Below are 24524 nucleotides of genomic sequence, written 5' to 3'. Positions count from 1 at the left end.
AATAAATACAGACGGCAATACACCGATGGAAGGTATAGTAACATTTACTATGTTCCCTGTGTATACCTTAACCTCATTTCTGGCTAGTCTTTTTAGGCCACAGTAGCTCTTACAGTGATTCGCAATTGAATGCAATCGAGCAGGTATCTTTGTGATTAACTCACAATACCCAAGAATTAGTGATTAACATGTTTGACCATAATTCCCAAGAACTATATCTTTGACCAGCCTACTATACAACAAAAACTTGTATGCCATTCATACATGAGCTGGATATTCCAGTCATCTTTCTTTCTGCCTTTTTACTTCTAACAGTTTAACTTTTAGTATTTCTCCTACTCGCAAAAGAAGCACCCAGCTTAAGAGTGGCGTTAGCCCCGGACTTCCTAGGCGTGTAAGTCATACTAACACCCTTTGGACACTTCCTTTCTCTTTAAGTTGTTGTTTTATTCACCTTTCATTATATGACAGGCGTTCTTCTGGATCCCTTTCCCAACAGTCAAATACATAGTAAACACTTTTACTAATACTTGCAAACAAACATTGCTTTGTTTGTATCTGAAAATAATTTTCAGTTCCATGAATATCATATAACTATCCCAACTTTCGAAGTTTGGGTTTCATGGAAGCAAACATATTGCACTTGACTGAAACGGAATTATAGCTTTTGGATCGAAGGACGAGAGTCACATGATCCATAGTTTTAGCGGGAGGATACGGAAAGCATGCGATAGGACAAAGTCCTTCTCGGCACTTTTGAGGACAATCCTCATATTACGTTACCAATCGTAAAGTTTTAACTAGATATTTAACAGTTATTCAATTCTAATAGGGAAGGTGGAAACGCGAGCCATTATTCTACAACTATTTTGCAAGAAACACTTAGACAGTGTTCATAATTAATTGCACTGAGAATTAAACATGTTAATTCAACAGTGCGCTCCCACTCAAATCAATATCTCTCACAATTAATTTTGAGTGATACAAGATCCAGACTTCAATTCATCGCCATAGAATCATCATCTCATAACGGGAATTTTAATCGGTAGGCCAACTTGCCGATCACATCTCTATGTGACTCTTGCTCATCTTTCGATGCGTGTGTTCCGAGCTCAGGACGATCCTGCCATGAACGTCAAGACAACCAAGTGATCTTGCTGCGAGGTCTGACCTCACCCGCCTCACACTTCTCTAATCGTTCGTACCCATGCATCCATGGTGCACCCCGAAAAGATAGGTGCCGTGACGGTGCTACACTTGGGAGAACACTAACTACTTGATATTTTAAGTGAGAGATCACCCTAATAAAAGCGGCTACCGCGCAATCAAGAAGGGTGCAACATAAGGGATAAACATCTCAGGCAATTCATAATAGCATGATATGGTATAGCCCTTTCTGACGGAGAAGTATTTCATTTCTTCGTCTTCGGCATTCGCGTCGGTGGTCACCTTCACGAAGATTGCCACCACCTTGTCGATGCACTAGATAATATTGCTATCTCTATAGCTAACAAAATAATGCATTACAACAAGGTTGACACGCAGGTCATTAAAATGCAATCATATGGCTCCAGCCATCATGCCGAATCATGACACGCAGGTCATGTTAATCAAATTACATCATATAGTCATCTCATACATAATCGAATTAGTATGAGCACTGCTATACCACATCACATGCACATCCTGCAAAACCAAGTTAGACGCCTCTAATAGGTTTATGCAAAATTTTATTTTACGTGGCTTCTAAGGTTTTGACTTAAACCGCAGCTACCAACGTTTTATCATCAAGTATGATTATTCAGGTTGCTAGATTAACATCTCAGGGTGTATGAAACACGGGATAATTAAATCTCGAGCCCCATACTAAACTTCGTCATACGCATGACCCCAGTGCAGATCATATCTGCAATGCCCTTTCATCTGCGAATTTCATCTTTCTTTTGACTACGGCAGAACCCAAAGAACTGATAGCACTTCCATGATCAATCAGGATCACGGATTGCCAGAACTTTGTCAAATTCCACCATGCTGTCTCGAGATTGAGCAAACGCAAATTCTAGGGAAGCAACAAGAACCTCGGGTAACAGATTTCATCTGTCACCCGCATAAATAATTTTCAGCAATAGATCTCATCTACTACCTAATTATATTATGCAATACCCATACATCTCCATGTATTCTAGATCGAAACCTGCATCTACGCATAGCACGGCTCTTGATGCCACTGTAGGGGAACGCAGCAGAAAACAAAAAATTTCCGACCTACGCACCAGCCCAGGACCACTATGGAGACTGCATACATGGTTTGATCTTTTTCGTTACCGACTCGTAGCGCAGCGGGAAGTAGAGTCGATGACGATCGGCGGTGCAGATCCCCGCAGCTAGGATTTACAACCTCCCAACCGCGAGGATGTATACCCTCATCTGCTCCTCAGACAGCCCTCCAGGAGGCGGTCGAACAGCCCCCCGGACGGTGTCGCGGACAGCCCTTCGGGAGGACCTTCGAAACTTGAACGGTCACTCGGACAGCCCTTCGGGAGGACCTTCGAAACTCGGACGGTCACACGGACAGCCCTTCGGGAGGCACTCACGAACTAAGACCGAAACTACGATCTCTCTACAGAGTTGCACACATACGGTGTCATCTATCCGGCAGGGCTTCGCCGTCCAGAACTAGTTCCTGCCGGAACCCAGACAACCTTACGGCTCTACGAAACTCTTTTCGTGGGAGGGAGAGAAGAAGCCAGATAATGCATGGCATGTGTATGAGAGCAAGGGATGAGTGTGGAGGGCTGCCCCTCCACCTCTATTTATAGGAAATCCCAAGGGGGTAGGGTAGTTTCACAAAAAACCCAAAATGCACATGAATGAAGTCCTTCCACAAGGACCTAGGTGTGAAACCAAGGAACAAGAGGGTCCCCAAGGGGGGATACCCCATGTGGCCGGCCACACCCCCATGAGGGGCCCAAAAAATGGCTCCTATCCATCCATGTCATCCCCAAGAACTTTTGGAGCAAAGCCCCAAAAGGTGGCTTTCCATAAAGTAACCATAAAGCTGATTTTCACTATTCACGACGACATTTTTCAGCGTCTGATCGAACTGAAAATATTTATGTGGGCTAAGAACATTTCCAGTACCCACTAAAATGATTTTCAACGCGTTCCGAAACAATTCCGGTTTTAGTGATTTTCATCTGCGAAACGCATCTGAAGTGGCTCCGGCAGCTCCGGAACATTTCCGGTTTTTATCTCAGAAAATTCCAAAAAGCTTCCAGAATGATTCTGGCATCCTCCAAGAATTATCAGGCATGTGCCGAAACCAATTTGACTTAATGGTGTATCCCGAAACAACTTTTCGGTATCATCGAAACTTATCCAATGACCTCTCTCTGCGGTACGATTCCGCTGTCCGAAACTTTTCGGTGTCCGAAACTTTTTCGGTGATTTTCTCTCAGACTCCCTATCTAGTATTCAGCAGATAGATGACCCTTAAGCGTGTGACCCTATAGGTTCGGTGAAGTATAGACATGACCCGGAACCCCTTCCGATCAATGATCAACATCGGAGCCGTGGACACCCATATTGACCCCTATACCCACACGAATAAATATTCGAGTGAACCTCCAGTTGCCGTGTGCTATTCCTCTTGCTTCGCGATATGTTACAAATACCCGAGGTGAGACATGTTGGCATTCCCGTGGATCAACAACTTGTCCACTATGCTAGTTACCTCGTTACCGGAATTGTTCTCTTTCCTCGTTATCGTGTTCCGGCATCCCCGTGATCAAATCACAAAGTGTCTGGCCAGACGATGATGGATACCGTAACACCGAGAGGGCCCAGAGATATCTCTCAATCGTCGGAGGAGCAAATCCCAATCTTGAGCTATCAAGTTACTTGACACACTTTTCCATGAACCCGTAAGCCGCCGTAATAGCCACCCATTTACGGATGACGTTTAACAAACCCCAAAGTTCATGAAGCAAGCATGAAGAAACTCGATACTCTCATGGTCTAAGGAATCATGCAAACGTTAACCATCTCTGTGTTATGTACCAATAAACTTGTGACGAATGAATCTCATAGCATAACATCATGCCGGGTCGATTCAACACAAATGTTCTCTTAACATTATGCCCTCAAGGTTGCTGACATAGACATGCCCATGATCAGGAAAACATAACCATCATGCAACACTTGAGCTAGTCTTAGAGGCCAGACTAGGAATACATTTTACCGTTTATTATTCCACACGTGCATATGAGTCTTCCTCCGAGCCTCGTGGTTATTGCAAACTCGAGAACCATAGCAGTTATAGCATGGAACATAAACATAATTATGAACTCGGAGATAAATAATATCATTTATTATTGCCTCTAGGGCATATCTCCTACATAACGCCTTAGTCACATTGAGCTCATTATGATGATGCATTACCGAGTGGGCCCAGAGATACCTCTCCGTCACACGGAGTGACAAATCCCAGTCTCGATCCGTGCCAACCCAACAGACACTTTCGGAGATGCCCGTAGTGCACCTTTATAGTCACCCAGTTACGTTGTGACGTTTGGCACACCCAAAGCACTCCTACGGTATCCGGGAGTTGCACGATCTCATGGTCTAAGGAAAAGATACTTGACATTGGAAAAGCTCTAGCAAACGAAACTACACGATCTTTTATGCTATGCTTAGGATTGGGTCCTGTCCATCACATCATTCTCCTAATGATGTGATCCCGTTATTAATGACATCCAATGTCCATAGTCAGGAAACCATGACGATCTGTTGATCAACGAGCTAGTCAACTAGAGGCTTACTAGGGACACGTTGTGGTCTATGTATTCACACATGTATTACGATTTCCAGACAATACAATTATAGCATGAACAATAGACAATTACCATGAACAAAGAAATATAATAATAACCATTTATTATTGCCTCTAGGGCATATTTCCAACAATGACGAATCTCGAGATCCGACCACCCAGCCACAGGCCGGCCACCTCTGACGGAAGAGATGACCAGCACCACCGGCTGCACCGGTCAGAACAGATCTAACCGGAGGTGCCGCCGACGCGACCACCAGGCCCTCCACGCCTCCACCGCCGATCCAAAGGCAGATGGCGCGTCGCCGCCGCCGCCGACCGCATCGCCGCCGCTGCCCAAACAGGGCAGGCCGCCGCGCACGCAGCCCGCGCTGCCTCCGACACCGCTGCGCCACATCCATTGCCGTCGCCAACACTGCCACCACAGCCTGCCGCCATTAGGACGCCGGCCGGTTGCCACACCACCGTAGTCCAGATCTGGGCCGTCATGAACCAGATTGGCAAGAGGGAGGAGTGCCTCTGCTGCCGTCATCACACGCACAGGCTATGCTCAGCGCCGACCACCGTAGGCAATGGAGAGGAGGGAGAGGAAGGAGTGGTGACCCGGCGGCTAGGGTTGGAGCCCCTCAGTTACCCGCGCGGGGGGCGATGGAGGGGAGGGGAGGGGAGGAGAGAGATGAGCGGGGGACGACAGAGCATCCTTTATCCTAAAAGTGTAAAATCTTCTCCCTATTCCATTTCCTTATTTTTTAAGGAAAATCATTGTTGCTCAGTGTTGAACATGTGTACATGTCCGTAGGTCTGGGTTTTGTATGCCGCACCTGTAGTGTCTCTCTCCTTGTGTATTTACTTGTATCTTGGGAGACAAGACACCGGTCGCACCCCTTGTACCTATATATATGTGCCTAGTGCACGATCAATCAATCATCGATGCACCAAATCATTCTCTACATGGTATCTATCGCAAGTCCATCCTCCCGCTTCTGCTAACCCTAGCCGCCGCCGCCTCGGGCCGCCGCCCCTCTCCATGCCGCGCCGCCCTCTCCTCCCCACCGCGCCGCCCACCTGCCGCGCCACCCCTCTCCTCCCTTCCGCGCTCCTAACCCCGTCGCGCTGCCCCCTTCCTCAACTCCTCGCCACCATGTCGTCCAACGCCTCCACCTACTCCAACCCCTTCGCCGTCGACCCTGCTGAAATCCGCGACATTAACGTCCACGCACGCGTCCCCGTCGTCCTTGACGCCTCCAACTCCACGTACTTCACGTGGAAGATGTACTTCTCACTGCTCTTCCGCGAGAACAACCTCATGGATCATGTGTACGGCACCGTTGACTCCCGCGCTATGATGGACGACGTCGAGTGGACCGCGATCGACACCACCATCATCGGTGGTTCTTCACCACTATCTCCAAGGACCTGTTCCACACAATCGTGAGCACCGGCCACGACGCCCGCGCCATGTGGGTCAAACTGAACGGCCTCTTTACCGACAACAAGCTTTGGCGCCGCGTTTTTTTACAGCAGGAATTTTTTGACTGTCACCAGGATGAACAGTCCATTGATGAATACTGCCGCCGCCTGAAGACGTTGGCAGATGAGCTCCGCGACGTTGGCGCCAAGGTTGATGACGACCTCCTCCTCAGCACGCTCACCACCGGCCTCAACGAGGACTTCGGCAACGCCGCCTCCAACCTCACCTTGATGCCGGAGCCCTCCTTTCCCAAGTTCGTGGCGTACTTGCGGTTGGAGGAGCGCCGGATGAAGGGGGTCAAGAAGCGTGTGCAGCATCACGCCCTCGCCGCCGGCACCTCCCGTGGCGCCCCACCACCGGCCGCCCCACCCGCGCCGCGCCAGCAGCTGCCGCCCCCCGCGCCTCCGGGGTACTTCCCCCTGCCCCCCGCGCCCCCCGCCCCTCCCGCTGCCCCCAGCAGCCAGGTGGCGGGCGCCGCGGCAACCGCCGCGGGGGCGGCCGCAAGCAGCAACAGGCGCCGGGGGGGGCAACCCTCCGTGGACGTACGACACCAATCCATGGACTGGCGTCGTCCACGCGTACTCGATGCCGGTCCCTCGGGCTCCCGCTCCGGGCATCCTTGGGCCTCGTCTGGCGAGCCACCAGGCCCTCTTCGCCACGCAGAACACCGCTCCTACAGCGGCTATGGTGCCGCGCCCCCGCCCGCGCCCGCTTATGGAGCCGCGCCCGCCTACGGCGCCGCCGCCGCGCCGGCCTTCGGCGCCGCACCCGCGCCGGCTTACGGCGCTGCTCCCGCGCCGGCCTACGGCGGGTTTTACCCTCCTCAGGTGCCGCCGCTGTGGGACCCGACCCTTCTCGCTGCCCTACACTCCGCCCCGTCACCGAGTTCCTACAATGGCGGTGGAGACTGGTACATGGACTCGGGCACCACTGCTCACATGACTGCTCATCTCGGTAACCTCACGTCTGCAACTCTTATTCATACTCCCACTCGCATCACTGTTGGTAACTGTTCCTCCCTACCCATTACACATGTTGGTCATATGTCATTTCCTTCCACTTCTACTCCCGTTAACATGTCTAATGTTCTTGTGTCTCCTAACTTAGTCACTAATCTAGTTTCTGTTCGTCGTCTTGCTCGTGAGAATCCTATCACTGTTGAATTTGATGATATCGGCTTTTCTGTAAAGGACGCCCGTACACGGATGGTACTCCACTGATGTGACAGCCCGGACGAGCTTTACCTGGTGCACCCCTCCGGCGCCACCACCACCCGTCGTCCCGCCGCCTTCGCCGCTAGTGTCGATCTTTGGCACGCCCGCCTCGGGTCATCCCAACTCCACCATTATGCGTCAGATTCTTCAGAGTTTTTCTTTCTCGTGTAATAAGGTTGACGACCACACTTGTGAGGCTTGCCGTCTCGGCAAGCACGTCCGTCTCTCCCTTTTAGCGAGTCTACAAACATTTCCACCTTTCCGTTTCAGCTATTGCATAGTGATGTTTGGACGTCCCCGGTTGCGAGCAACACGGGCTATTTATACTATTTGGTGATATTGGATGATTTTACTCATTATGTGTGGACATTCCCTCTCCGTCGCAAGTCCGACGCTCTTGCCACACTCACAACCTTTTATTCATATGTCACCACACAGTTCGGTCGTCCTATTCTCGCCTTGCAAACTGACAACGGCAAGGAGTTTGACAACGTCGCCGTCCACAATCTTCTTGCGTCCCATGGCACCATTTTTTGCCTCACCTGTCCCTACACGTCACAGCAGAATGGTAGCACCGAGCGCGTCATTCGCACTCTTAATGACTGTGTCCGCACGTTGCTCTTCCACTCCTACGTGCCTCCTCGGTTCTAGCCGGACGCGCTCGCGACCGCCAGCCTCCTTATTAACATTCGCCCGCGTCGTTCGCACTGGAACTACACTCCTCAACAGCTCCTCTTCGGTGCGGTTCCATCTAATGATGGCCTTCGCATTTTCGGGTGTCTCTGTTATCCTAGCACCGCGTCCACTGCTCCTCACAAACTCGCTCCCCGGTTGCTTCCGTGCATCTTCCTTGGTTATCCTCCCAACACCAAAGGTTACCGGTGCTATGATCCAGTGTCCCACCGCGTTTTCACTTCGCGGCATGTGTACTTTGATGAGCTGGTGTTCCCGTTTCAGCAGGTACCGTCACCCTCGGCATCTCCCGCGGTGCGGATCGCCCCTGCCTCCTCCTCTGGCGAACCGCCTAGCCGCGCACTGGGCCCGGCCCTGCCCGCGCTCCCCGCGCCGGCGGTCCCTGTCGCCGAGGCCCCCTCGGCCGCCCCCGTCGCCGCGGCTCCCTCAGCGGCCCCTGCCGCGGCCCCCGTCGTGCCCCCCCGGCCGCCCCCGTCGCCGCGGCCTCCTCGACGCCCCCCGCCTCGGCCCCCTTCGCCGCGGTCCCCTCGGCCGCCCCCGTCGTCGCGACCGCACCCCTCACCGGTGTGGTCACTCGAGCTCGGACTGGGACACTTCGTCCTAGCACGCGCTACATGTCTGACAAGTATGCGTGTGCTGCGTCTACCTCGGCACCGTCTCCACTCCCCACCTCCGCTCGCGCAGCCCTTCGGGATCCGAACTGGCTAGCTGCGATGCGTGAGGAGTTTGATGCCCTGCAGCGCAACCGTACGTGGCAGCTTGTCCCGCGGCCTCCCCGTGCCAATGTCATCACTAGCAAGTGGGTCTTCCGCCACAAGACTCGCCCCGACGGCTCTCTCGAGCGCTACAAGGCGCGTTGGGTGGTGCACGGCTTTCGCCAGCGTGCCGGCGTGGACTTCACCGACACCTTCACCCCGGTTGTCAAACCGGGCACGACTCGCGCTGTCCTCCAGCTTGATGTTTCTCGAGCCTGGGCAGTCCACCAGCTCGATGTGTCTAATGCTTTCTTGCATGGCCATCTCGACGAGAAGGTGTTCTGTCAGCAACCTACTGGTTTCGTCGACACCGACTATCCGGACCACGTGTGCTTTCTCTCCCGTTCTCTCTATGGGTTGAAGCAGGCGCCTCGGGCCTGGTACCAGCCGATCGCGGCCTTTCTTCAGCAGCAGGGGTTCCGGTCCACATGGTCCGATGCCTCCCTGTTTGTTTATCACCAGGGTCCCGCTACCGCGTACCTCCTCCTGTACATCGACGACATCATCCTGATTGCCTCCTCGCCAGCGCTTCTTCAGCAGATCACAACTCGCCTCGGCACCGAGTTCGCCCTCAAGGATTTGGGGGCTCTCCACTACTTCCTCGGCATCGAGGTTGTGCGCTGGGCCACTGGCTTCTTCCTGCACCAGCAGAAGTACGCCTACGAGCGGGCATGCTTAACTGCAAGCCTGCTCCTACGCCTGTCGACGCGAAGGCTAAGGTGTCCGCCGTCGAGGGCTCTCCGGCGTCCGACGCTCCCTTCTACCGCTCCATCGTCGGTGCGCTTCACTACCTCACACTGACGCATCCGGACATTCAGTACGCTGTCCAGCAGGTGTGCCTTCATATGCATGCTCCTCGTGATACTCATTGGGCTCTGGTGAAACGTATTCTTCGGTACATACGTGGCACCACCGCTATGGGTCTCACCCTGACGGCATCACCTGACACCAGCCTTGTCGCCTACTCCAACGCCGACTGGGCTGGGTATCCCGACACTCGACGCTCCACTTCCGGCTACTGCGTCTACCTCGGGCCCTCTCTGATTTCGTGGTCGTCTAAACGACAACCCACGGTCTCACGATCGAGCACCGAGGCCGTGTACAGGGCTGTGGCCAACGCCGTCGCGGAGTGCTCTTGGCTACGACAGCTACTTCAGGAGTTGCTATGCGAGGTTACCAAGGCGACGCTTGTTTACTGTGACAACGTCTCCGCGGTGTATCTCGCTGCCAACCCTGTCCATCACCGACGGACGAAGCATATTGAGCTCGACATTCACTTCGTTAGGGAGCACGTCGCACTTGGTCGTGTTCGAGTTCTCCATGTGCCCACCGATCAGCAGTTCGCCGATGTCATGACGAAGGGACAACCCACCTCGACGTTTGAGGGTTTCCGGTCCAGTCTCTGCGTCACCGGCGACGCTTCGACTGCGGGGGTGTTGAACATGTGTACATGTACGTAGGTCTGGGTTTTGTATGCCGCACCTGTAGTGTCTCTCTCCCTCTGTATTTACTTGTATCTTGGGAGACAAGACACCGGTCGCACCCCTTGTACCTATATATATGTGCCTAGTGCACGATCAATCAAAGAATTCCTATAGTTTAATTCCCTACAACATATATATTTGGTTCGGTCATTTAGTCAAACACCTGGAAGGCAGCGCGCTGAATGTGAAAGGCGGCAGCCATCAGGTTGGCATTGCGCACGGCGTCGGCGACGCCGACGAGCGCGGTGAAGGCTAGCCTTGCCATGGGCACTATGCTCGGCACCCACGCCATGGTGGAATATGATGGCACGCATGTTATCGGACCTTTCACCTTCGACTGTGGTTGCGTTCCGGGAAGAGGAGTGTGTTGCCTGGATGAGGAGCTGAGACAGGGGAGCGAACAGAGCAGAGGAGGAAGAAATGTTTCTGGCAACTCGCTGCCTACACCAATGAGCGTTCCATTGATCTTTGTCCTATATATAGAGCATTAGGGAAACTTATCTACTGGAGCTACTTACTCCTACGATGTGACAACTCCCAGGCGTAGCAAGGAGTAGACCACTAACTATTACCTCATGCCTGTGTCATGATTTTTTACAATGGCGTGCTGAACAGGCCACCCCATGTGTTGTCAAACACATGGGGCCCTACGGGAGACAGAGGTTCACCCATAAGAACGTCTGTGCTAGAGCTCCTGCGCCAAGACAACAGACACATGAAGCAAGATGGGCACGGTGCCAATGCGTGTCCTCAGTTTGTGTGAGGCGGATTATGATTCTGCAGAGCATCCTCAACATATGTGATGCCATGATCAGGAATTACCAAGGCGATGACGAAGGGCTACGGTCCAATGAGCTCGCCAGTTGTCTGGATATGGCATACGATCATATCGGTGAGCGCGACTCCGAGCTTGTCGATATGCCTGGAGTGGGGGCTCTGGTCAATGAAAACAGTGAAATGTGCATGCTGGTTAAATTGAACACTGCCTTGGTGGCACCAGATGTGATGTTTCTCGAGTATATAATGTTTCTTTTTATCTGAGAAAATATGTTTATGTGAAATTAATTGTACTCTTAATAATAACAATAAAATTATCATGGCATCGATTTTAGTCTGATTTTGTCTATTGATATATTAACATGCATGGTTTTGAATAAATTCTTTATTTTGCTTCAAAGGCTAAAAATGATACCATCGGTCCCTCCCTGTGGAACATATCTTTAAAATTGGCTCTTGAAATCATGTTGTTAGTGTGTTCTTCTGATGTTTTGAAGTTATTTATCTCTCTCGTTACCTCTATGGGTGCAGTCTTTTCAAGCACGAAGATCCGATGGGCAGCCAAAGTAACAATGCAAAAAATTGGTGGGAAAACGCAATTCATTTCCTCGACCCTCTTTAGCAAACAATCATGTGTAGCCAAGAGGCCATGACCATCTTTGTGTCGATAATATCATCTATATCTTACTTGAATTTTGGATTATTTGAATTCAATTTATTTGAACCATGGCAACATTTTCTAGGGTAACGATAATTCTAGTAGCCGGCCTGTCATAGGAAATTCCGACCGAAATAAAACTTCATACCGATGCACACGACCGTCAACATGTGAGAACCAACGTGAACCAACCTCTGGTTGAATGGTAAGGAGGACAATGGTATCCGCTGCCCTTCAGGTTTCATGTCCTAGACTTGACAATGGTGCTCGCATTTTCCTAGACTATTGATTCTTTGTTGAACGAGAATTAGATAGTTAATTTTTTAAGAAATAATATGAAATTTTAATCTTAGAATTTGTGAAAATGTGTGTTGCACACTTCTATACCTAAAATATACTACCCCCGTTCCGTAATATAGTGAATATAATTTATTTGAAAATTCAAACTTCACGAAGTTTGACCAAATTTGTGAAGAAATACATTTACATCTAGAATGACAAATATGTATCATTAGATTCACCATAAGATGTAGTTTCATGTTAAATATATTTGCTATTGTAGATATAAATTGTTTTCGCTATAAACTTGGTCAAAGTTTGGAAAGTTTGACTTTTAGAAAAATCTATACGCACTAGATTATGGAGGAGGGAGTAACATAATTGTTTTATAACACTTTCTTTCAAGCTACAACTGGTCGACATAGAAATAACAGTTACCCTGTCACCGAGAAAAAACAATTCATTATTATAATGTAATGTGGTTTGTCTATGCTATGTTTTAAAAGAACGTATGCAAATAAGAGGTTATATAGGCATGTCTCAGAGTTATACTATATTTTTAATTATGTACCTACACATTTTATTTTACACATTTTCCATTTATTTTCTAAAATGTTTGTTCTGCGCTTTTGTAGCGAATTGGCAAAATATAAATCGCAAAGTGAATATCCTTATAAATATAAATAGTGAAGAAGGTGAAAAAAACGTGCAAATGATGATACTTTTATCCCTTTTCATGTTGGCTGACATTCTAGACTTTTGCAAAACCTAACTGCATCTGTGAGAAGTTGGCATAAAGAGAGTACACAATTAGCACAACAAAGTTCTAAATATCCATATGTTTACTAAGTAAAAAAAAATTCCCCAGAAAAAAATGAAGTAGAAATGTTGATTTTAAACATAAATTTGGATATCCATAAAGAAAAGTTATTGAGTGGTAATCATAATTAACTCTATCTATATATCATATCTGGCGTGTACGTGTGCATCATGTACCTATATCGTACGTGTATTAGTAAGAGGTATGTTCTACTCATTCGTGGAACATGATCTTTTTTTACACTAGGTATATGATATATTGGGTATATGATATCATGGGTATACCCAATGTATACCTAATAGGACATATGATGTACTCTTATCGTCATTGGGTACGGCCCGGTCTTAATTTTTATCCAAATGCCATATACCTTGAAAATTAATTCATTAGAAACATACATAGGAGCATCCATTAGGTATACGATACCATAGGTATATACTTACAATTTGGACATTAGGATATACGATAAATTGGGTATACAAAATCGGAGGTATGTTGTACTCTTATCATCGTAGGGTATTTTATAGCATGGGTATCATACATTAGTCATATGATATCCTGAATATATATTAGAAACATACATACGAACAAAATGTAATAGTTCAAAAAATAAATTATTGAATATATATACGTATCTGCGTATAGATATAATTTTTTGGTAGATATTAGATAGCCGTATTAGGAAACAAAAATATGTGTATTAGATAACCGCAACAATTCTAAACAAAACAAATCAACATTAATATGATTTATTGTATGGTAAGTCTTGCATGCCTAATATTTAGAAAACAAAAATAAAATGTAAGCATGGAAAGTCTTGCATTAAGAATAATTAGGAAACAAATTAAATATATCACACTTTCCAACATAATCAAGGTGCCCAGGCACCTAGGTGCCCCATCTATTTTAGCTATATATATATATATATTATAGAAGTCAAACAAGCCACCACAATCATCCACATAAGACAAAAATATATATTCTGTTGATTCTGATTAGAACGCTTGAGATTAAAAGATGAAAAGGTTACGTAAAACATAAATGATGTACATATCTTATGATTGACACGTCTATGGGAGTCTTTTTTGTTGTTGAGCACGTCAATGGGCAGTCCAACAAGCATACGTACACATTAGATGGAAAAGGAAACAACCGAAAGGCCTACTTTGAATAGAAATCACGTACAGACATTATTGCCACGCCATTGGAAAGTATATACTAGGTCTCAAAAAAAGGAACTACCTGAAATTCTATCCGGAATAAAAACATAACAAGTACACACATGTAGAAGCCGTGTCCAATTTGGACACCGTATATAAAACTAGATTGCGTACACACTGAAAAAATATAGGAACTTAGAAGAAGATTTTTGGAAGGAAAAACATGCACACATAAATCTCCCTACCTAAAAGGAAATATACTACAAAGTCTAGCCTCCAGGCACATATCACATGTAACATGCACGAGCGATGTTTATCCACTGTGTTGGCATGCATACGTACGGCCAACCCTGATACAAACAAGGCATGGTTGATCAATATTTTAAGTTGTTCAAAATAATAATGATAAGAAAGCTCTTATTAAGTAGATGAATAAATAATACAGTTCGATTTAGTTGTGAATTTAAAAATATAAAATAAAGTATATAAAGTTCAGATATAGTTTTCAAATATAAATTGTAACCCGTAGAGTTGAACACAAAAAAGTAAAGTTAAAATAAACTACAATATGTTTCCAGTTTGAGTAGAATTACTTGGCCAGATATATCCCGATAACATAAACACCTTGAGTAATTGGACATTGTTACGAGCATCTAGAAGTATGGGTGGTAGATTGACATACATGATATTTTGCGATCGGAAACTCAATTACAAGAGAGATGGTGACCAACATAAGTGAATGATAGAGAATGTTCTATAAAAAATCACAAATTAATGTCAAATATATGATAAATCATTTTAATTTGCTTAAAAATACAATTACATGCAAAATAGATGGGCACCAACATAAGTGACAAGTTCGGGCGAGCTTAAGTGAGAGAAATATTTAGGAACTTCCTTACCATTCACGGGCCTCATTAGTTTCGAGTGCGAAGCGGTATAGATAACTACATTAATATGAGAAGACGCGCAAGCATGTATATAGATATGTAGATATATATTGTTCTAAATAGAAAATGTATACGACCAAATATTGACTAACAAATATGTACAAATTACAGAAAGACATGATGGAAATTTATTTATCTAAAAACATTTTGTCGATATTGTTTAAATATGAACACTTATGTAGTGGAAATAAGATTGGTTCAGAAAAAAGCACCATGATGAAAAAATAGAAAGTCTAGCCGCGCAAATGCGCGGGTCACACTGCTAGTTTAATCCCTAAAATAAGTTGTGATTTTTAACTGGGGGAATACAACTGTTGTAAAAGACAACCCATCAGAGAATAATCGACCTGGAAATACAAAAAATAAAAATATAAAATTTTGATATTTTAACAAAAATATTCATTGTGTGACCAAGTTAACTAAGTGCCAGCTCCCTTAGAATTATTTGTAACTACTCGAAAATTGCAAAGAAAAAATGAGCAATTATAGACTTGATGAGGGAAAATATAATCGTCCCCCAAAGAGAGGTAGAAGTCACAAATCAGTTATACAAAATGATGTTTAGAAAACACCAATGCAAATAAGACGTACCAAAATGAGCATCAACATATCTATGGGCATTCAGTGCACACTAATCATTTGGGATATCCTTGATCAATCTACGTTGCATTAATGGATTCATATAAGTAAGATATGTGTTACTACAACAAGATCTATAGTGAGCATCTGTGTATTTGTGGAACATAGAGAGAGCATTAATATGTAGAGATCCAAAATGAGCATTCAACATTTACTGGACACCGATAGTACACATATTCAGGACCAAACCTGCATACTGCATTTATGATACCCCATTGCAGGCATTATAAAGAATTCTCAGCCTCATGTACATCACGTCCATCCATCCATCTCTGGAATACACATCCTTCTCTGTCTATTTTTCTCCACCTCCCTCCCAGCGCTTCAGTACTTCAAGGCTTCTAGCTAGCCCTGTAGTAATGGTAGCAATGCCAAGGACTACCATCGTCCTCTCCACCATCATCTTCTTCCTTTTTTCCGCTCATGCTAGTGGCTCTGACACTGGCAAGCCCAAGGCGACCAAGCTCATGGTGGAAGCATGCAAGAAGGCCTCGATCAACAACCCCTACAACGAATCTATCACGCAAGAATTCTGTTTGTCCACCCTTCAGTCGGACAATCGAAGTGCTGAGGCTAAGGACCTCCGTGACTTAGTGCTTGTCACTGTCGACATCTTTAAGAGCCGTGTCACTGCCGCTAGTGGTAAGATCAAGCAAAAGCTGCAAGATGCCAAGAAGGGAACAGTGGCAATGCACGTTCTCAGTTATTGTGAGGTGGAGTATGAAGATGTGGTGAGACGCCTCAACGTGTGCCACGGCCTGATCAAGGACTACCAAGGTGACAAGAGTGGGCAGCAGTTCTTGCATCTGTCCGACTGTGTGGATATTAATTACAACCCTATCGTCATGTGTTGGTTAGAGCTTCCAGATATGCCTGGTGCGGAGGCGCTCATCAAAGAAAACGAGGAGTTGTACATGCTTCTCATCCTCAACAACGCCTTGCTAATATCATATGATGTCCGTGATTAATATTATTTGTTGTCGCATCAGTTATTTGAAATAACAATAATAAACCTTGTTGTGGCATAAATTTACTCGGATTTTGTGTTATTAACTTACTATATATGCACATGGATGGCTGTGAAGTGTGAACAACTTATTTATTGAACCGAGTATTCAAGAAGGGATACTTGTAAAAGACCAGCTGGATAATTGGAAATATGATTGTCGCTCCCTTGTCTTCTCTGCTTCAAGGGGATACAGCAATGCCACTGGTTCACTCCTTGTGAAATCTAACTTTAATTTGGGTTAGAAAACCTATTTTTAACAGAAGAAGAAGAAGCTCTTCTGATTGGTGATTCACCAAAACAGACTGAATAAAAGGGAAATGTTATTAAAGGAATGGGTCTTCTCCATGAGTAGTCATGTGTCAAGCGCGGATCAATACTACTAGTGGCGAGAGTCCATCTATTGTTCTTGTCTTTGCCGTGCCATGACAGCAACATATCCGCCGAAGTTTGTCTGTTCAGCACAGAGACATGATTGCTGTTCTGAATAAAAGGGTACTGTTCAAGGCCTTGATGGTGGAAAGACCTAAGAGAAACATGTACTTTGACCTGCAGGAGCCAACAGGTCGTTACATGCACGCATCCATGCATAGTCATGTCCATCCATGGTCGGTGCTGGCGCTGAAGGACCCTGTTGCAAGTATTCATACACGATAACAATAGTAGTTTCATGGTCGTACGTACAAGCAAGATCATGAACAACACAGAATATCTTTGATTCGATCACAAGATGAAAAACTCGTTAGTTTATCTATTGGCACAGACGCTCACCATGAAAAAAAAACAATATGTGGACCATCCAAAGAGAAAAACGGTGGCAGGCAGGATGATTTTTTTTTTTGAGATCATTCATTGCTCAAAACTGTTTGTGATTTGAAAATGCGGCTTGACATTAGTTGTAAGGAAATCTCTTTTTTAGTTGACTTGGACATTTGATCTAGGATGTTGATTTTTATTTTATCACATGGATAACACATAGGTTGCACGTTCTACAGATTATGTGCTTTCTTACATTTAGATTGTAACCAGAGACTAAATTATGTGCATCTTGAAGAACTCTTAAAATGAATACAAATATGAAATCTGTAGAACGAGGGAAGAGAACAGAAATGGAAATTAGACATATTAATGCAAGGTTATCTAAAACACGTATCAATATATCTATACATACACTGAACCCTTCTTTTTTCTGCAAGGGCATAAAATGAACAATGATCATTTAAACCATGATCAAGTTGAGTTGCATTAATGAAGCTACATTAGACATATTAATATTCCCCACAATAAAAAGTAGACATATTAATACAAATGAAATGTTGCATTCACCAGCCTATAGAAGCTAGAAGTGTATTAATACGAGAAGATCTAAACTGAGCATTGACATATTTGTGAATAGAGGGCACTAAGACCAGTATATCCAACAGGAGGATCAACATATTTGTGTGGAGATAAAACACTAACAATTTGGATATCTATAGCCAAGATGCAGATGGCATTGATGAACCACCAATACATATGTGCATACAAAGAACAATAATCATTTTTTATATCCATGATCAAGCTGTGTTGCATTAATGACATGTGTTGTAGATTTACGAATACCAGTTGCAAGTGAATATGCACGATCAGATTAATTTCAGTTTAGTAGTCGTACCTGTATTTAAGCAAGATCATGGAAAACTCACAATGTCTTTCACTCGCAACATGAGAAACTTGTACGGTTATATATCGGCACACACGTACACCTGATAAAAATATGTGGATATCCAACGAGTAAAAGGGAGGATGTGGGAGGATGAAAAATCCTTTTGTATTATTTAAGAGATGAATTTACCGGTGGTCCCTAAATTTGGCTTGCGCGTTCATTTTCATGCCTAAAGTTGGAAATCGATTTCTAATACGGTGCATTTCTCACATGTAACCACCAACTTTGCCTACATGGCACTGTATCTTCGTGGATCCCACTTATAAGTTATGCGACATCCACTCTCGCTGCAGGTGACGACGAACTCCACATCAAGTAAACCCACGCCTCCCGCCGTGGAGGAGGGGATTGCGAAGCCAAATAACATAGGTGGTGGCGACAGCACGGTCAGGCTGGAATAGCGCCAGCTCATAGGAGATAGGGTGCTTTTGTTCAGCATCCGTGTGTTTCTGCTAGCTCCGAACATGCACCAAGAAACACATGAAGGATGACTTGTACACCACCTCGGAACTCTTGTCACTGGCCAATGACATGCCGGTCCTCAGACCGCTCACCATGACATCGATACGACCCCACCTTCAGCACTTCTTGCACCTCCATTGCCACAACACTTATGACTGGCTTAGTCTCGAGCACCGCCTTAGTCCGGCAATGGTCGGAAATTTAAACTCTCAAATTTCTCATGGTAGGAGAATCACACCGGCGAAATCCTAACTCTTCATTCAGACCAATTTCGTCAACGAATAGAAGAACTGTGTCTCTGTTGCTGTGGAACTCGACTGTACTTCAAGAGATTTCCATAGTCTTCACTCTAAGAAATAGGTAGCTTGAGCATCACTTCGGAAATACGCATACGTATGACCTAGACCCGCTTTAACAGTACGGTGTTCCCTATGAATCAATATAAGCAAAAGGAAACTACGGGAACAAAATCTTCACGTTCCAATTCGCCACTTCAATTTCTTAGGGCATACCAATTTATTCAATCTAAACATACATTTTTAGGGGTCGTCTTTCATGGTTAAACAAAATCTTCAGTGACTTTTCTCGTATGTATACACTCACAAACACATTAGTCTCTTAACCCATTTGTCTTCAATACTCCATAACCACAAAGGAGGCACTAGATGCACTTACACCATCGATGTGATAAACACCGAAAAGAATGTCGCAGAGTCCTTTTTCCGCACGATCCTCAATATTCCTAATAAGACGAAGGATAACGTTAAAGCTAGAGCCGATCAACAGAGAATTTGTGATAGACCACGTCTAAACATGAAGCCTCCCACATGCGGTCGAAGAAACTGGTTCAAGCCAGATGCTGACTTTGTCCGTAAACCGCTAGAAAAAAGGAATGCTTATCTGGCTCAAACTCATTCTGAAGTTCACCGATGGTTATGCATAGAATATAGGTAAGGGAGTCAATCTTCCAACGGGCAGAATGAACGGGCTCAAGAGTCATGACTACCATGTATGGATTGAGCGGATAATGCCGGTGATGTTTCGAGGCTATGTCCCCAAGCATGTATGGCGAGAGCTTGCCGAGCTAAGCCATTTCATCCGCACGCTCTGTGCTAAAGAATTAAGTAAAGACGCGATTGAACAATTGTGTAAGAAGGTACCGGAGTTGATAGTCAAGCTAGAGAAGATCTTTCGCCAGGCTTCTTTACTTCAATGACACATCCCATTTTGTACCTCGCGAATGAGGTATTGTTGGGGCGCCTATCCAGAATCGTTGGCAGTACGGCCCTGACAGACAGAACAAGCATCTCCAATAGAAATGTGGAAATAAAGCTAAGATTGAAGCTTCCATAGCTGAGGCAGTTATCCTAGAGGAGGTGTTAGACCTCAAGACATCGTACTATCCGGACCACGTTACCCATCTGCATAATAAGGTGCCTCGATACAATATAGAAGAGCCCAATTATCAACCCAAGCTCCATCTATTCAGTGGGCAAGGTGGCAGGGCTGGGGCCCCTAAACCTTATAACATGCCACAACAAGAGTGGGAGGACCTCATGTTCTATGTCTTGCACAATATCAAGGAAGTTGAGGAAGTGTGGATGAGGTAATACCACTACACCATTCCTTTATGTATTGCACAACATCATGTTCTATGTTCACTTAGTCCCAGTCTAACACCGCTTTCCTTCTTTTAGTGAATTCATTCAAGAGGAATGGACGGGAATGATTCCTCCTACTGAGGCGGAGGCACTTACTCTTCTCCATCATGGAAACCCTAGACATCAAAAAATTGTTGCTTGGTTCATGGAGAAAGTAATTTTCCATATTCCCCTATTAAATACCTAGTTCAACATTTATTAGTTAACCGAACTAATGCACCCAACAATTTCAATTAAACTTGTAGGGAAAAGATCCGAATATATCTATGGATGACGAATTGAGATGGGTTTCCATGGGTTTTGACCATGCCGTCATGACATGTAAAAGTATGATGTGAATGGGCATCGCTTCCATATAGAGGAGGACCAAAACAGCTGGCCTAATCCCAAAACTATAAATACCGGAGTGTACAACTCCGGTCAAAATTCAGTAGACTACTACGGAAGGGTACGAAATATATACGAGCTTACGTTTCGCAAAGGGCGCGAAACCCTAAGTCTGCCTGTGTTCAATGCCGATAGTTTGACCCGCGGGAGGTGTAAAGACATACGCCTTCCATTGGTTTGGTCGAACTTAAACCATCAACCGTCTATGCCGGAGCCGATCACTTCATTGCGGCTACCCAAGCTACACAAGTTTATTTTATGCCTTACCTGTTGGGGATATTACCACTGGGCGTAAACCGGCCAGGAGAGGCCGGGTTAACCCCATAAGTAGTTCATCCGTATCTGAAGTCCATGAACATAGACGGTGACGCTTTATGAAGGCCCAAGGCCCAAAGCCGGTTTAAGGCCTGTAGACATAAACCGGCATTGATATGTAAACTTGTGTTGTAAGATAGAAGTAGCAGAGACCGAGCCGGACACGATTATGAGCCGACCTTGGGATTCTATAAACCGACGGGCGTCAACCCATGTATATAAGGGGACGACCCGGCGGCGGTTCAAGGACAACAGACAACAACTCGAGACTCAGGCAAAGTGTATTCGCTCCCTGGTCATCGAAACCCCAGCAATTCCATCACAACTAGACGTAGGCTTTTACCTTCATCGTAAGGGGCCGAACTAGTATAAAACTCTCTTGCGTCCCTTGTCCGCTTTAACCCCTTTAAGTCAACCCGTAGCGATGGCTCCACGACTAAGTCCTTTCTCTAGGACATCTGCCGTGACAAAACCACGGCAGTTGGCGCCCACCGTTGGGCTATCGCACGATGGTTTCAAGTTCTTGGAGGGAAACTTCGAAGGACTCAAGGGTTATGCTGTCGGCCGGATGACCAAGAGTCGTCGCGGCAAGCTCTACATCGACGATGCAGGCTGGGGCCCCGAGGCCGGCTCAATCGAGTACGGGTACCGGGTCCCCTTTGGTGGCATACACGTTTTCATTGGCAAAATCGGCAAACCGGGCCCTGAGCCGGACATCTGCACCGACCTCGTCGAAACGGCGCAGCGTGCGAGATCTGCCCGGGTCAAGCCTGTCATGAAGCGTGCCTTCGTGGGAGTTATTCATGGAGGGGAATCTGAGGATAGATCGGAATCTGGTGGTGAGACCGTCGTTTATTCCGGCGACGAGTCATCGACCGGAGAGACCGAGTCGTTATATCAGTTACAAGATGGCCGGATTGGGGGCTGTTCCGATGGCGATAGTATTTCGGACCCCTTTGATCTGCCAAACCGGGTTGCGATCTTCATGGCCGGTACGCAACCGGCTCTCCACTCTTCGACCGCAGCGGCGATGATTTCCGGATCGACAGCGGCAACAGCGGCCGGGGCAGGAGGCCCTGTGCGACCGCCAGCTCAGGTTCTATCAGATTTGTTTGACACGTTGGCAATGCTGATGGCGGAGGTTAACCCGGCAGATCAGGATGCACACAATGCGGAAATCGCCAAAGTGAAAGATCAGATCACCCAGGCCAAAGCCGACTTAGCAGCTGAGAATACCAGGATGGTCGTGGAGCGGGCCACTTTGGATGCACAAACTTACCGGATTATGCTGGATCAGAGTGCGTCGAATGAAGTCCCGTAGAGGAGGTACAGATCTCGCCTGCCGCCGGTTTATGACGCTAGAAATCTCTTTAACACCCCAGGAGCAGGGACCAGTAATCCGTCGGTGGTAAACCGGGCGGAGGCACCTGGGGCAGGGGCGCCGGTTCAACCACATTTGGTCGATCCGCCTCGTCAGAATAACATTGTAACACCGCATGTCCCCACACCGCCGGGTCATTACTCTAACCCGATGGACAACATTGTTGCTGCCGCTTCATGGCTGGCGGCCATCCCGATCGAAGGCGATTCTCCGGCGGCGGTCGAGACGAGTCGGGTTAAGGAGCTTCTTCAGATAGCCTTGGTTCAACAGGAGGCTTATTCATATAGTCGCGATCGGATTCATTCCACTCCCCGTCCAAGCCGGAGTTACAGCAGGCGTATGGATGAACCAGCAGTGTCAAGAAATGCGTGGAACCGTGATCCGCCCCGTGGCAATAACCCGGCGGGTGGTGCTGGTGATGCTCAGGAGGTGGTGGACTGGGCTCGGGCACGCAGAGAGGCCGAGTTAGCGGCGCAGCATGAAGCCCGTCAGCTTACTCCGGTTCGTCCAACCACATCGGTGGAACCAGGAGTTACCTCTAGTTCTTTGGGAGTGCCGTGTCTCGTCCCGGCGTTGCGCAATGTGCGCCTGCCCAAGGATTTCAAGGGCCCGCGCAAGGTGCGGAATTACACCGCCGATTTATCCCCTGAAACATGGGTCGAAAGCTATGAGATGGCCATGGAGATGCTGGATGCAGATGATGCGGCATGTGCGAAATACTTCACCATGATGCTAGAAGGGACGGCCGCATTTGGCTAAAGAGCTTACCGGCTAATTCTATCAGGTCATGGGCCGAGTTGAGAGCCCGGTTTATTCAGAATTTCAAGGATACATGCAAGCAGCCCATGTCAATTGTGGACTTAGCTACCTGTGTCCAGGAGGAAGGAGAGTCAACAACCCATTGGGTGCACCGGGTTTCGGAGATTTTGCATTCATCGGACCGCATCAACGCTGATACCGCAGTTTTAACATTGGAAGGCAATTGCCGGTTTGAACCCCTGAAGTTGAAGTTGGGACGGCTGAAACGTCATTGTAATGACATGGGAACCCTCATGGCTGCACTGGTGAAGTATGCCGACTCTGATAGTACCAAGGATCCCGAGTCTGACGATGATAAGACAGGGAATGGATAAAAGAGCGGCAACGCCAAGGGGCAGCACCACAACCCGGCGGGTCATGGAAACTGCGGCAAGCGTAAGGCGGACCACGATTTAGACTTTGTGGCTAATACTAATACACATGACAAGGGCCAGAGGCGTAAGGGTAAACCGCCCCAGCACGGTGGAGGGCCAAGTCCTAATCCGGACCGTTTGTCTTATCTGTTGAACCAGCCCTGTCCAAAGCATGGGACGAAGGAGATCCCGTCCACGCACTCTGGAAAGATTGTTACATCATGCAAGAGTTCAAAAATTCTGATTCTTTCCGGTATGATCATGGACCAGGAGGCGGTTCGGGCCCTGGTTCTCATGGGCCGGGTTATGGTGGAGGAAATTCCGGTTCAGGCTTCCACGGTAATCAGGGTGGACATAACAATCAAAGTAATCAGGGTAACCAAGATGGCTATAATCATCAGGGCGATCAGCAGCAGCAGTAGTCGGGTTACCAAAGCAACCCGAAGCAGTTGAATAGCGGACAGTATCATGTCTTCACCACTAGCTTGGACAAGCGCGATCAGAAGCTTCATAAAAGGGCGGTGAATGTCGTTGAACCGGCGGTGCCCCGTTATTTGTGCTGGTCCGAGCAGCCGATTGTGTGGAGTAGAGAAGATCATCCATCCTGGGTTGACAATCCGGGTCATCTGGCTCTGGTGGTGGCACCTCAGGTGGGAGGTTATAAGTTCACTAAGGTACTCATGGATGGAGGGAGTAGTATCAAT

General features: G+C 46.8%; 1 protein-coding gene across 1 annotated transcript; it reads left to right on the top strand.

Annotated features, from left to right (window-relative positions):
- The first annotated feature begins 6289 nt into the window (after positions 1–6289).
- LOC141026636 (uncharacterized) lies at positions 6290–8167 on the top strand. Its single transcript, XM_073503475.1, has 3 exons — positions 6290–7307; positions 7410–7510; positions 7787–8167. The coding sequence occupies exons 1-3, from the start codon at positions 6290–6292 to the stop codon at positions 8165–8167; spliced, it is 1500 nt and encodes a 499-aa protein (XP_073359576.1).
- The last annotated feature ends 16357 nt before the right edge of the window (positions 8168–24524 follow it).

This window comes from Aegilops tauschii, chromosome 7 (assembly GCF_002575655.3).
Source record: "Aegilops tauschii subsp. strangulata cultivar AL8/78 chromosome 7, Aet v6.0, whole genome shotgun sequence".
Lineage (NCBI taxonomy): Eukaryota > Viridiplantae > Streptophyta > Magnoliopsida > Poales > Poaceae > Aegilops > Aegilops tauschii.
The sequence above is the reverse complement of the archived record's forward strand: the minus strand, read 5'-3'. Positions and strand labels throughout refer to the sequence as shown.

Excerpts from the sequence above, each read along its gene's own strand:
- LOC141026636 (XM_073503475.1), top strand. The coding sequence starts at position 6,290 with ATGTGGGTCAAACTGAACGGCCTCTTTACCGACAACAAGCTTTGGCGC. Across the intron at positions 7,308-7,409 it reads TCCCACTCGCATCACTGTTG|TCACTAATCTAGTTTCTGTT; the intron begins GTAACTGTTCCT and ends CTCCTAACTTAG. Across the intron at positions 7,511-7,786 it reads AGGACGCCCGTACACGGATG|CTATTGCATAGTGATGTTTG; the intron begins GTACTCCACTGA and ends TTTCCGTTTCAG.